Genomic DNA, 14,983 nt, shown 5'->3' with positions numbered 1-14,983 from the left:
AGTCTGCCCCAGCCTGAGTCAGATATGCTCTCTGAACCACAAGCATCAGTCCCACCACCTTTTCCCCAAAAAGTGGCCACTGGTGTAATCTGTCTGTAAAATTGGTATAGGTACAGAATAGGACCTTAGTTTGGCAACATGCTTGACCAAGCTGGTACGTGTATAAGTTGTTATTGCCCCTATCCTACCTACCTATCTTACCCCACTAATCCCAATGAAATCCTCCCCCAAATACCCAGCTTTTCTAACTAGATGTACTCTTCTTGATCCCTAATACTATCTAACTCTGTCAAATCCCAATGCTTTTTCTCCCCTTGAAATTCTCAATCACACGTCCCTTCCCACCTGTCAGTTATACTTCATCTGCACCTATTAACTTTCTATTAGCACTTTCTTACCTGAATGCAATTTCAAAACAGATTTAAACATATAAATAATTTTGATTTTGTTACAAAACCGTTGGGAAAGACTGTCAAACAGCATGTAAGAAGTCAATATCGGTTAAGGGGGTCTCCGGCAGCCGCTCCATGGCCTCCTTGTTCCAGAGGCAAGCACCTGGCATTGGATGTTGTTGCTCAGCCCACACACACATGCCCCCTCCCCCTGATAGATCCAGATCACTCTGTGCTGCTGTACCCAATCAGTAGCAATCCGGGACTGTCTGAACCCAACTCAGCTGAGGCCCCAAAGCCTCCGAAAAAGCCCAATTTGGCTCAGCCCTTGGCCGAATATGGAACACAGCCCTAAAAATAAAAATCCCCTTTTAAATTTCAGCAATGACAACTTAAAAAACATAAGAGAGCTATTCAGCACTCAACATCTACTGAAAGTGAGGATTATCTAGTGAGGCTGCATTCAGATGGCAGTTTATCCCATATTCCCAACATTTCCTTACCTGATAATTTCTGCTTTTTATTTGATCTTTCACATGACATAAAATTCACTTCTGGAAATATAGTGGAATATTGTGGAAGTTTAGCACACGTTTCTGTGTTAATTACTTCCAGAAAAAATCCATTTGCAACCCTATTAACCCAGTAAATCACGGAAGTAAAGTGGCGAAAGTTGGGGCGGTATACCAGCATACAGTTTTTTCCCGCCATTTTCATGGGGGACCAGAAGTGTGCACGTGCAGAAAGGATGAGGGAGTAGTAACATGTCCAATGACATTCATTGTTGTGTCACACCACGCCCACTGGTGTGAATGGAATTTAGCACAATATGGCAGTATATTAGCCATTCTTTACCATTGTTTACCATTGCTTCCCCCCCCTTCTTCAGAACAGCTGTGAGGAGGAAATTTCTAACCTACTACAGTTTAAAATTACTATAGTTTGGAGTTAAGAGGTAACACTAAACTGTGGTTAATTCAGAATTGTAGTGAAAGTTTCTAATCTCCTAGCAGGTGCACTGGATGATTTTCAGCAAGGTGAGGGAAGCACATATGTTTAGACATCTGTCCAAACCAGGCCTAATGTGTCATGACCTGAACTTCCCTCCTTCAAATCAGAAGGCACACTTACACCAATAACTCATACAGAAAGCTTACTCTTTCACACTCTAAAACTAAACTTTGGGGGATATACTCTAGTGTCTCCCTTTTTCAGTCAAAATGTGTGCACCTAAACTCTCAGAAATTTGTAAAGCACTTCCTTAGAAGTATGACTCCCAGGATTCAATGGGACTTACACTCAAGCAGGTTTTCATAGGATTGCAGATCTTAATCCATAGCACCTTTTGGAATTTTCCTTTTTTTAGTACATTCAGATTCATGCTGCGTAAGGACCTCCATTCCATCCTACTTCTAAAATATCTTCATAATTTCTAATGTAGTTTCCAGTGGTTTTATGCATGTTTCCTTCAGAAAAAAATAGCATAGAATATTACAAGCAGATAGGCTTGAGGTTTTGCCAACCACTTGGAAGTTGTTGCTGCTGCTGTTTTAAGCGGAATAACTATTTGTTTTAGTCATTGAATTATTCCCCCATCTATCCAATAATTGCAGCTGATCAGAATTCTTATAGAGATCTTTCCTATTTCAGATTAAGACAGAAGAGGATTACCTAGTTACTGTAGGAGCTTAGTGCTGAAATATCAATTGCTGAAACCTGTGTACTCTATGTTAATATGTTTTTTCTCTCCATGAAATCACAACAGTTAAGCTGTAAACCAAAATACTTGACTCCTAGTGTTTTCATTGGTGTGTTGAAAAGCAAACATGGTCTGGGATTTCACATCAATGTTAATCGCATTTTATTATTATTTATACAACTCTGTCGTTATGCTTTATTATTTCTGCCTTTTCCAGAAATTGGTGAATTTCTGAATAAACTCTGCCAACCTTACAAATAATTTTTTAAAACTAGGTCACGTTCCCTCCCCAGAATACCTCCTTGGCAAGCATGCATAGCAGCATTCTGGCCACTACCCAGGATAAGAAGTTGGCGTGCTTTCTGTTTTCCCCCCACCTCCAGCCTTTTGCTCTGAATCCCAGGTCCCAGATCATAATTTGCTTTGAGCTCCAAGCACAAGTAAATTCCTCACAGGAGCTTTGGGTTGCAGAGGAAAGGAACAATAATTATGTAACTGGAAGCACACCAGCCCTCTCTTCTCTGCAGTTGCTGGGGCACAGCAGTGCACCCGTACCAAAAGGCAGAAGACTCTAGTGGGCCTTATGCTGACCCAAAGTATGCAGGGATTGTGACTTATTTAGAGATTTTGGAATCCAGTTCTTTAAACCTTACCAGCTAATGCTGCTGAAGTAAATGTCAAATAACTCCATTGAAAGGGAGCGCACAGTTATGATTTTATAATGATTAAAGCTCTTTAAATCCCCTAGTGGTGTACCTGTAAGGTTACATTTATTTATTTATTTATTTATTTAATCAATTTATACCCCGCCCTAGTTCATAGAAATTCATAGCTGTTTGAATGCTAGCCCAGGTGCATTTCAGGTGAAAGAATGCAAAATCTTAGACGCAGGCTATACGCTTGTTGTTGGGATTTTTTTTAACTGTACATTGCCCTCCCTGTACGTTGTCTACACCCCTCTGCAGTTCTTTGGGGAATCTTAAAATTGCTAATTGTCTGTGTTCAATTTCCAGAGAGAGCATGTGGGGCTGTGCCAGGTCAGCTGTTAACACTTTTCGTTTTTTCAACTCCAGGTATGACGTATTTTATTGTGCATTATATAATGTTGATGTTGTGTGCTTGAAATTTCTGGGAAGCAGTTTCTGTCAGTTTTATTACCCTTGGTCATGACTGACCACTGTAAAAGAAAAGAAAAGAAAAGAGAGGAAGTGCAAGCTTAGCACTTATTTTGCTTCATTGTTTTCCTCTTCAGCAGAAAGGGGAGGGGACCTCTAGGTGAGAATTCTCTGCATCAGGGATAGCCAGCCTGGTGCCTTCCGGAAGTTATTCGATTCCAACCCCCATCAGCCCCAGCTAGCATGGGCAATGGTCAGGGATGATGGTGGTTGTATTATATAACATCTGGAGGGCACCACACTGGCTACCCCTGCTGTACATGAATAAACGAAGCACCAGCCTGCACTGCTTGTGACCTGCCTAGTTAAATGCAGCCCAACAGCCATATATCACAGCTCACTAGGGGCACACTAAATGTCCTGTTCCTGCAGCCTGCCTGGGACTGCAAAAACAGAGGGGCTATCAGACTCCTGGGTGGGATGGTTGGTTACATTAATCTTGGAGGGTGGCGGGTTCTGCAGGCCTGATGTGGCAAAATTACTGCCATCTAGTAAGATAGCCAAACTCAGTATCTGTGGATACTGAACACAAATGGATTGAAAAGGGAAGACTTCTCCCCAGTCTATGCATCCATAGCTGCTAAATGCCTGAAGAGGATGTATCACAGGAAGACACCTTTAACCCTTCCATAACTCCATCTGCCTAAGGGCTGCTTCACACATTTTACATGGTTGCCACTGAGAAAACAAATACTATGTATTCCTCTCCACATGGGAACACAGTTGTGTAAAGCACTTCCAACATGGATTTGGGCAGGTGTTAATCATGCCAGCAAAAACCCTCATTTGGGGATAGTTTTGTTGGGTTAAAGCCAGTCTAAACCACATAGGAGCTATTTCACATAAATGGATTTCTGTCCCAAATAGCACCCACACAGTTTGTCCTCTTGGAACAAAGGAAGCTATCTTACATCACCGTAGGCCATTGCTTTATCTATCTCAGTACTGTGTACACCAGGGATGGCTAGCTTGTGTCCCTTCAGATGTGGTTTGACTCTAGCTCCCATCAGCCACAGCCAGCATGGCCAGCGGTCAGGGATAATGGGATTTGGCATCCAACAATATCTAGAGGGCCTCAGGTTCCCCACTCCTTGTTTACATTGAGTGGCAGAACTTTCCAGGATTTCAGACAGGGAACTTTCTCTCCTGTGCCTGGAGATGCCAGAGGTTGAACTAGGGGTCCTTTTGATGCAGAATGCATGTGCTCTGCCACTGAAACATGGCCCTTCCCTATGGTGGCAGCCATACCCCTAGTACAAAGTGTGAAGCGGGCCTAAGCCAGATGTTGTCTTCCATGAATTTGTGCTGCTTAACCTTTACTCTAGAATGCATCATTGTTTTCATTGAACTGATGTAATCATATGTGCTTGACTTGCTAGGAGATCAGGAAGGCCCAAGGGTACTGCAGTACTGATGCTGAAGTGTTCGATGTGGCAGGAATCATGTTTAAATCAGGGCCCTAGTGTCTATGCAGATAGTGCTAAAAAGTCAGTCCAGCACCCAAAAAGCCTATAGAGCACTGCTGTGCTAAAGCAAACCATACAATGGCTGCGGGCTGAATTTTAAATGTGAAACCATGTAGGACACTACATGGGTGAATAATTTTAGTCTGATTGGCATGCTATGGCTTTGTAGAATTGCTTTTATACTTAAGCCTGTTTAGTCAATTTGAGGCCACTGATGTGCAAGTTGACTTGCATGGTACCTAAGAATCTAACCTTGCGACTTCAACAGCCGCTGAGATTGCAGCAGTGACAGCATACAGACAATTGCAAGTGGCTACTGGCCCACACTGAAGCAAAGTGTCAGGTTTGCTGTTGGGTCCTTTCACACCTTCAGTAGTTTGGAGTGTTGCAATAGTGAAATGACTTCAGAAGCATGCAGATGTCTGTAATTTGTTGATGGGTTGCCTTTTGAGGCTTTAAGTGCCAATGTGCTGGCTGCAGTATTGACTGTCAGTATTAAAAAAATGCAGTTAAATCCGGGTTAAAGGGTACTGGCTATTCATATAGACTTCCAATGCACATTAAAGTAGATATGTGAAAAACCAAACACTTGAAATTAGATTGGGTCACCATCCATGTTAATGTGACATAGCTGGCAACAAGGAGGTATTATAGAAGCATTCTTAGAAGTTTTATTCTCTCTCTCTCTCTCTCTCTCTCTCTCAACATACATACATACATGCATATGTCTTTTCCCCCCTTGGAGAGGGGTATTGTTCTCCTTGAGAATCCAAGCTGTGTTGGCTGTCCATCAAAGCAGTATATTCAAAGAAGTGGTTTGTAGGAGAGAAACAGCAGGTGGAGACTGCTTATTTCTTTCCCTCCCTCATGCCACTTTTCCCATCAAAACCCTCCCGCGCCCATTTTGTTGTCATATGTGTGTTTGCCGTGTTGAGTGCAGAAAAGCAGCTGGAGGACACTGGAGGGGAAAGTTGCAGAGAGAAGACTAGATGAAAACTCCATCCATTGCTTCTCCTCTGTAAACTGACACATACATGCTGATTTGCTGCAGAGAGTAAATATTATAAGTGAGCTACAAGATCTGTGCCACTAGGGGCACTAGCTCTTGAGTGAAAGGACATTTTGCATTATTTTGCTTAGGTGTGGGTGATTGCCCTCCTCCCAATAATGAGTGTTCTGCTATCAGCAGCTTTGATATGGATGGATCATATGAAAAGTGGTAGCTGTGTTCAAGGGCTCTGAGTTCCTGTCAAAGAGTTTTGAGTGGATCTTGATAGATTGTCATTGACCCCACCCAATTCTGTAAGAGCCCTCTTGGAAAGTGCATTAGAGGGATAGAGCTGCTGCCATTGTCCGTGTGATGATAGTACACCATTGTTTTTTTATCCTTAAGGTATTGTCCTACCCTACTCTTTGTTAATGGCATTTGCTTCTTCACTTTTTGGGTCAGACTGGCAAAAACCTAATGTACTAAAACCAGAATTATGCTTGTGGATGTAGCATGTCATTCTGATGCCATGTCTAATGTGCAGTAACCATCTTTTAATGGAGGATGAACAGCAGGTGGTTAGTACTAAGAATGTAAAACCACAAGAATGAGAAAAAACAGTGAAGCAATGCTTCTGTGACTTATGAAATACAGTTTCTCCTTTCTTCTTGACTATGCAGTTTTGATGCTCTCCCAGAACTATTAGGTGAAGAGAATGGGGGGGGGAAACAGAGAGATGGAACAGTTCTCCAATTGGGACAGTGGATTAGGTGATTTGCAGTGTTGTTTATGATAATAATAATAATAAAATAATAAAATTTTATTTCTAAGCCGCCTATCTGGCCGAATTAACGGCCACTCTAGGCGGCGTACATAATAGGATAGGATAATACAATATAAAATACAACATATAAGCAAAAACATCAACTGTAATTAATCTAAAAACCATCCACAACTGCAACAAGATAAAAACTAGTCCGCCCCAAGAATCCTATAAGCCCGTCTGAATAACCAGGTTTAGTCTTATATGAAGTGTATTATTAACTAAATGTCCATGATTATAAAGGTGCGTGCATCCATGTGTGTAGGAAGGAATTGCAATGCAAGGACCCTCAGGGATTGCAATGTGTATCTGTGCATTGCATGCACACAGGCACACACACATATATCCCTATCAGTAAAGACGGGGTCACCCAGTGTCGGGGTAAAGGGCAGATTTTGCCCTAGCCACAGCTATGTTTCCAAGTGTAGTGTATCACCATCCTCCATAGGAATGGTAAATATTAATTTATTTGAGAAAGTAAAGAATTGCTATTGGGGTGAGGAGTTTAGGCAAGTGCCCTCACAATGTTGTTTTAGACACCTGCAGAAAACTGTTTATTTCAGCAACCCTAACCAGACACATAATTTAGTTATGTATACTTGTTTTTAAAAGTTTTACTGATTTTAATTATTTTATGCATATTTGTCTCTAATAGTATTGCTGTTTTTTGGAGAATGGTTTTACGGATAATTTTATTATGTACACTATTTACATACAAAAGAGTTTTCAGATTAAGCGTTCTATACATATTTCTAAACCATTGAATAAATAAGCAAGCCTATGTCCTACCACTATTGCCACAAGAGACCCCAGCTACTAAGAAACAAGATTGCTCCTATTTGCAGAAACCTGGCGGTGTACACACCGTACATTAAAATACATGACTTCCCCCAAAGTATCCTGGAAACTGTAGTCTGTTAAGGTGCTGGAAATTGTTGCTCTAGGATGGGAAAACTAAAGTTCCCAGGATTCTTTGGGGGAAACTATGTGCTTTAAATGTTTGGTGTGTAAGCAGCCTAGGTTTGCTTTCCTTATGCATGATAATGTATTCCCAATTAAACTTTCTGCTCTGTGCCTGGCATTCATTTTGTTCTTGCATTCTCCTTTTATTCCTGATCTTCCTTTGGCTAGCTCCCTTTTGGCAGATGGGCTGTGATGGGCAGCTGCAAGATCTAGTTGCCAAACTCTGGAATATAGCTTTTCCATGTTGGCATGAGGGCCTGTAGTTGCCATCTTGGCTCACAGCTGGACTTACTCTCTGACAGGCAGCTGTTGAGCAGCGATTGGGGTTTTATGTAGGGGGAAACAGTTGTGGGTTGGATGCATTGCTTGCTTTGAATGATCCTGTTGAATACTATTTTATAAGACTGAGCTGAAATTACTTACCTTTTCTCAATTTTGCTTTTGTTTTTGTTTGTACTGACAAATGTTTGCATTTTTCAGCACCCTTCCTGAGTTCCTCTCCCCCGCCTCCAATTCCTTTTCATCTATGCTTTTAATTGCATGTATATTGTATTGTATCCCCTTTGGGTGGGACTGACGGTGTCAGCCTGATACTGTTTTAAGCCTTTTATTCTTCATTTTTAAATCTTAAGTTCTTTCAGTCTCACTTTTTTTATACGTGCATGCACATATATACATGGATGTTTGTATGCGTATGCATAATTACATTTTATGTATGTATGTGCATAATGCATTTTATGTATTTTAATAGTATTTTATGCATTTTAATCTACTGTAATGTTTTGTGTTTTTATTGTGCATTTTATTAAGTATGTATTCATTTTTATTGTAGCCGCCCTGAGAGCCCAGTTGTAGGATAGAAGGGCAGGATAGAAATATTTTAAATAAATAAATAAATAAAATACTTACACTCAGCCTGGCTGTACTGATCCACTTTTTTTTATTAATCTAACCAAATAATCAATGCTGGGTGTATTTATTTATTTGCTTGATTGATTCAGTTTATGGATCGATTCCCATAAAATATCTTAAAGCATTTTCACAGTAAAAACATCAACAATAAAAACTATTCCATATATTAAAAACATTAAAAAGAATTCCATATATAAAAACCAGTCCATATAGAAACAATTAAAAACAATCCTGTACACTTGCCTGGGATTAAACACTGCTGAATATAATAGCACATACTCCAGACTAAGCGTGCATAGGATTGTGCTGTAAGCATTGAAGCTCCACATAATACATCCCCCAAATTTGAATCATTGTCTGGAAAGTACAGTGGTCCCCAGGAATGCAGGTGCTGGCCATCCCTGGATTCAAGAGCATCACCTCTGTGCTTGTGTAACCAAAGTAACATTCTACACACATTTATTATAAGCACACACAGCCATTTTTGAGAATTGTGTTGTGTTTATAGAGCAGGCCTTGTTTGATAATGCCACTGAATGAGCATGAGAAAGAGAACCCATTTATATTCTTCAGATAGTCTTGAGTATTTTTTTTCTGACGAGAAGACAAACTCTCTATAAATGGTGTTTATCTTCATCCCTTGTACACAAAAAGTCATCTGTGTGGATTTGTACATTGCATTTTGATGTGATTAAGCTTTTTAAACCTATTGATTTCATGCTGGGGATTAATGATGCTGCATGAACAATCATCACAGAATAAAATGTATTTACATGCTTGATTTGAAACATTTCCCCCCTCCCCTAAAAGACTTCAAAGAACCTGTTGCTGGATAGGAAAGAGATAGCAACAAAGCAAGACCCATCATGCAATTGTGCACTGAAAGAGGCCTGAACTGACTAATTTTAAGCATTAATGTTGGTCTATGACTGCAATAAACTCATTCATTCATTTTAAGCATAAAAAGACCCAGGAAGATGAAGGCTGGATCAGGATTGATTGTTCCATCTTGGATACTTAACACAAGTGTTTGATTTATTCAGCTGGAATAAGAGATTAAAAGGATTTCATTATGTGTACTGGATTTCATTATCAGAAACTGCAACTAATCAAAGAAGGATGCTTAGCCACCTCTGATTAATGAGCAGGTCTGTGTAACTGAAAAGTGTGCTGGTTTTAGCAACTTAAACAGTGCAACCTATGGATGTGCATATGTCTGGACAAGGGATGTGGTATTGTAATTGTAGATGAGGCTCACAGTTCCATTGTGACCTAGCTCTGAAGTCCACATACCGCTCAGGGTCTAACTACACATTGCGCACAAACCTGTCTATCAAAACCTCACTGACCCATTTGTTTTAAGGAGAAGCTGTTTTGGAAAGTAGCAATTTGGACCTGAGAAATTGCAGGGTGTTTGCAAGGACTAACACATGTTTCAAATCCAAGAAGTGGGAGGGGAAGAAAGAAGCTGTGAGGTAATTTGGAGCAGAGGAAAAGAGGACAGAGAAAGGGTTAAGCACCAACTCCTTGCTGCTATGTCTCTGCTTCAAAGTTCTGAATTCTGAAGCTTCACTTGTTAAAAAACAATGAGGAAAGAAACAGCTATTGGGACTCTGTTAGATGTTTGAATGTAGGAGGTGGGTTAGGCCCTTACTTTATATTTAGCCCAAACAAGTCATTGTTTTGTACTCTGCAAATTGCCAGTGCAAGCCTCTTGTACTAGTTTCAAGTTTATTGCTCAGCCAATTGGCCATTACAGAACCCAATAATTAAATCACAACTGGTCAAACATGACCAAACATTCTTAAACGCAATTGTCAGCTCCAAGCATAATTGAAATCATATTTAAAAATTATACTACCATTGCAGGCAAAATGGGTGAACATACATCTATCAAAACCATCTAGAAAGTTACATCTACACTGAAATGTCATCTTTTTACAGTCAAGGTCATACTTATTTCCTTTGTGAATGTCACTTTTTCCTAAAGATCCTATTAGCTGAAGATGACAAAGGCATACTACATCCATCCCCTTTTAAATTTAGAATACTGTTTTGTACTCCCCACTTCCCTGAGCAGTAGGTTGCTCTGTGGAAGCAGTCTTTTACAGAGAGGGGGACACATGATTTTTTTTATTTTTTTTTAACAGTGAGGGAGCTGGTAAACATCCCAATAGGCTATGCTTGTCTTTAAAAGCAGTATCAGTTCCCCAAAGGCAACAGCATACCTTCGAAGCTCCTCAAGGTTGCAAGATTGCAACATAAGCCCTGTGGGAGCAGAGGACGCAAGCACATGGTTGCCAACTGGATTGTTGCCCCTGGTGTGGACACAGGCTGCTGGTGTCAGCAGATGTGACTAGAAATGAGGGAGAAATCTGCACTTCCTCAAATATACTAACCAAAGCACACCTCTCCTTTGAAATGTTGCACTTCTCCACATTTTGCAATGTGGTTCTCCAACTAAAGAATGCATATAAAATGTGCATACTGGTGAAAATAACATACAAAATGCATTCTTTTAGGGGGAAATTGCTTGCATAAATGCTTATGCTAGGCAAAATTGTGTACTAAAATACATAGAAAAAATGTGCACGAAAATGCACATGAATTTTCATGATTTTTTTTTTAAAAAAAATCACAGTGGGACGATCCAAACGTAAGATGGAAAAATAAGAAATGGAGAGAACTAAAACTGACCGATTCGTCCATCCTTAGGTGTATCTTTTCACTTGTCATATTTTTTTGACAGAAGGGGAGCTGGTAAATACCCAAACAGGCAGTGTTAGTCTTTAAAGCAGCAGGAGTTCTCCAAAACCAACAGCGTATCCTTGCAGCTTCTCCAGATTGCAACTTGCTAGTCAACTGCAAAAACTCATTTTTGCTTTCCTGGCTACATTTAAACTGCAAACTATTCCTTCCAGCCCTTACCCTAGGAGAAAGGTGTGATATGTGAGTTTTATCTAAGATGTAATGCTATCTCCCCAAACCTTTTAACTTAGAGCATGGATTGTGAAGTTAAACAAACAAATTGCATGCTCTGGGTGGTGAAGTTGCATGCAGTCTTGAGAAAGTGGGAAAGTATAAATCGGCATGCTGACAGACATACTAATAACTGGTGGAGGGCTAAAAATTGAGCTGGTTTTGTTATCTCCAGTGATTTTATCCCCATGCTGCTCTATGTAGCCTGGATCCTGTGTACGTTGCCACATAAGTGCCTTCCCATTCCCCCTCCCCATAAGGCATAGGAAGCTGCCTTATATCAAGTCAAACCATTGGTCCATTGCATTCAGTATTGTCTACAGCGTTGACTGGCCGTGGCTCTCCAGGTTTTCAGGCAGGGAATACTCCCAGCCCTACCTGGAGATGCTGATGATTGAACCTAGGACTTTCTGCATGCAAAGCAGATGCTCTTCCACTGAACTATGGCCCTTCCCCTAATCTCAGGCCCTTCCCTAGGATAAGATGAGGGTGCTCTTTTCCGGATACCATCCACTAGAGAGATCTGAGAGTTCTTGCAGCACACCCTTCTCAGTGGTAGCTGCACAACTGTGGACATCTCTGTGTAGCTTTTGCTGCTACGTTTAAGACGTTGCAAAGTCCTCTCATACTTTGTTGTTGTTGTTGTTATGTGCCTTCAAGTTGATTACGACTTATGGCGACCCTATGAATCAGTGACCTCCAACAGCATCTGTCATGGACCATCCTGTTCAGATCTTGTAAGTTCAGGTCTGTGGCTTCCTTTATGGAATCAATCCATCTCTTCTTTGGCCTTCCTCTTTTTCTACTCCCTTCTGTTTTTCCCAGCATTATTGTCTTTTCTAGTGAATCATGTCTTCTCGTGATGTGTCCAAAGTATGATAACCTCAGTTTCATCATTTTAGCTTCTAGTGACAGTTCTGGTTTAACTCTCATACTTTAAAATATCTAATTTTGACCCTGTATAGAGTTTGTATACAGTTGCTGTACATCTGAAGTTCCTAATGTGGCATGTGGCACTTGTAGCTACCAAGACATTCTAAGATCCAATGCCCCTTCCTTTTTTTAATTGCTGTTTGATTTGATGGGGTTACTTGTTTTGGTGGCAGGGCTGCTTTTTTGTCTATGTTTTATTTGTTTCAGGGGGTATAGGTATTTTGCCTGTTGTTCAGGGGAAGATTCCTGAGCATTGCCAGTCTTTCTTCTGTGCTTCTGTAATTTCTAAATGTGCCCCCAGGCCAAAAAAAAGGTTATGGCCTCCTGTTTCAGGTTGTTGTCCCAGCTTTCCGGTTATATGATCTCTGCCTCACTGCGAAAAAGAGCCAATGGCGTCCTTCCTCAGAGTAATTTATTATGGGTGAGGTGGCCAGAAGAATGTCTGCACTGCTGTAGCTGAATATCTTGTTTAAACTTAGGTAATTTTTACACTTCTAAATAATTTTAAACAGTGTGGCAAATCATGGTGCAGGCGCTCTCACCCAGAATGCCTTTATCTGAGGAAGGACCCCCCCTCCTTAGCCCTTCCTCAGGGTGAAGCAGGGAGGAAGTAGAGGGAGTGGTGAAGAGTCTCACCAAGTGGGTGGTCAATGGTGCCAGCAGCAGCCGAGGGCCAGCTGGTGAGCCGCCTGGCCAATCATGAGGCAAGCGAATGCGGGGGGCGGCTGGGACTGTGTGCAAAACTTTTTTTCAGAATTAAATTTAATACCTTCCCTTCACCTGTAGGTCCCAGGGCAGGTCACAACAATATAAAATACATTAGCAAAAACAGTGTAAAACAAATTGATGTTTTAATCTGTCACACCTTTCATCCTGAGACAATTCTCTCATTCTGCCTCATGATTAGGCCAACCCTGACAGTTAGTATATAGGACGGTTAACATATAGGGTACACTGGGTATATAGAATAGTATGTAGAGTACACTGCTTTGATCTTTTGAAAGAAACATCTGTTAAGAAATTGCATAAATAATTTTTTTTAAACCCACTCACAAATGAAGGGTGAACCTTTTTAGCTACCTGCAGTATTCAACACCAAGCCTGAACACCTTCAGCAGTCATTTAAGATGGCTTTTTATTTCAGCTGATCTTTAGTGGTCAGCATTCAGTTTTTGAAGACGTGTGATTTTGGGCATATACCTTTTCATCAGATTGGTGTTCTTTTTCATTCAAATGGTAACCCACCGTACCCAGAAGGGGCTGCGCCGTTTACCTGCTGTTCCTCTGGCCAAGTTGCTGCTGCATACTGGGACCAGGGAGGGGACAAGGCGGTGACAAGTCCAGTGCAGTGCAAACATGCCGACAGGAGCACTGGATCCTTCAAGTAATCTGGTTCTGTGGAAAACATTCCATGGTAGAAAGTGTTTCCTGAAGAGAGAAACTTTGAAAACCACTGCTTTGGATTAGCAGCTTCCAAAACTGCAGCCAGGGATAAGTGTCAGGAATCAGCATCAACATCCCCTTCTGAAGCCTGCACCTGAGCAGGGGTCCCATTGCTGACCACCAAAGCACCATGGCACTGTTGCTGTTTATCTCGCCGTTCCCAGCTTTTTGCCTGCTGTGGCCCAGGCAATAAAAATGAATAAAGGAACAGCAGCTCTTGTTGCCTGCTCATTTGTTTGTCCTTTTCTCTCTGGGCAGTGGAGAAGATTGAGCCCAGAAGAAGAGGAGAAGCACGGGAGAGATGGCAGGAAGAAGGAGAGGAGCCCACTGTGAGCATCTTATCCAAGCCCAACCCCCCAAAAAACCCTGAAACAGTGTTTTTAACAAGTACATGGTGATGGTGGATCCTCTCTCTCTCTCTCATACACACACACACACACACACCTATTTATTAGCATGTAAGCTAAACAGAACTGCTTGTTAGGAAACCAGGTTTCCTGACCCTTAACTGAGCTTTCTAACTCTGGGTAAACCCAGGAAAAAGAGCAGCAAAAATTGCTTACAAGCTTCCTGCCTCCATGCAGGTGCAGGATGCAAGAGATGTTGCATAATTCATGACAGGCAAATGAAGTTGTGCTCACGTCCGCTTCTAGGCCAGTGCTTCTGGTTACCTGCCTGGCTGCTGGAAGCTACGTGCAAATGCACCGCAGTGTGAGGTAAGGCATTTGGCAGCAGCACCAAGGAGTCAATTTCACAGTCTTCTGCAAGAATTCCAAAGGTTTGAGGAACTGATGCTTTAGTGTTGAGGACTGGGACTGAATATTCATTGAATATTCATGAAGTGTTTTCTCTAAAAGAAACGGGCTCTAGGGCACCATTCCATTGCTGCTAGAAAAGAAAAACCTTCTGTTTTGAGAAGTAATTTTGACGTTTTCCTATTATTTTAGTAAGCATTTTTGGCATTTTCCTATGACTTTTAGTAAGCTGAACTGGGTGGGGAGGGGAATTAATCTCTCCAGGAGCTTTGTTTGAAAGTACATTAAACCATACCAGAAAGTTTGCATTTATTGTTTTGCCAAAAAAATTACAATGGGGGTTTGTTTTCCATCTTTGGCTAATGAGCAGAAACCTGTCATTCTTGGTTTTAGTATACACAGAAAGTATATAAGCACTGGCTTGTATTTGTTAATTGTCTTTCTGTGCCAACTGG

The 14,983-nt window shown here is 41.2% G+C and overlaps 1 protein-coding gene across 12 annotated transcripts in view; it reads left to right on the top strand.

Annotated features, from left to right (window-relative positions):
* KLF12 (KLF transcription factor 12) overlaps positions 1 to 14,983 on the top strand; it is a 302,241-nt gene that overhangs the window by 213,147 nt on the left and 74,111 nt on the right. For 10 of the 12 annotated variants that reach the window (XM_061629982.1, XM_061629990.1, XM_061629992.1 and 7 more), the window contains exon 5: positions 3,105 to 3,164. The exons of the other annotated variants lie outside the window; for them this stretch is intronic. In XM_061629982.1, coding sequence (XP_061485966.1) covers positions 3,105 to 3,164 — 60 coding nt within the window. The remainder of the gene's footprint in view (positions 1 to 3,104; positions 3,165 to 14,983) is intronic. 12 annotated transcript variants of the gene reach the window in all.

This window comes from Rhineura floridana, chromosome 5, assembly GCF_030035675.1.
Source record: "Rhineura floridana isolate rRhiFlo1 chromosome 5, rRhiFlo1.hap2, whole genome shotgun sequence".
Taxonomy (NCBI): domain Eukaryota; kingdom Metazoa; phylum Chordata; class Lepidosauria; order Squamata; family Rhineuridae; genus Rhineura; species Rhineura floridana.
The sequence above is the reverse complement of the archived record's forward strand: the minus strand, read 5'-3'. Positions and strand labels throughout refer to the sequence as shown.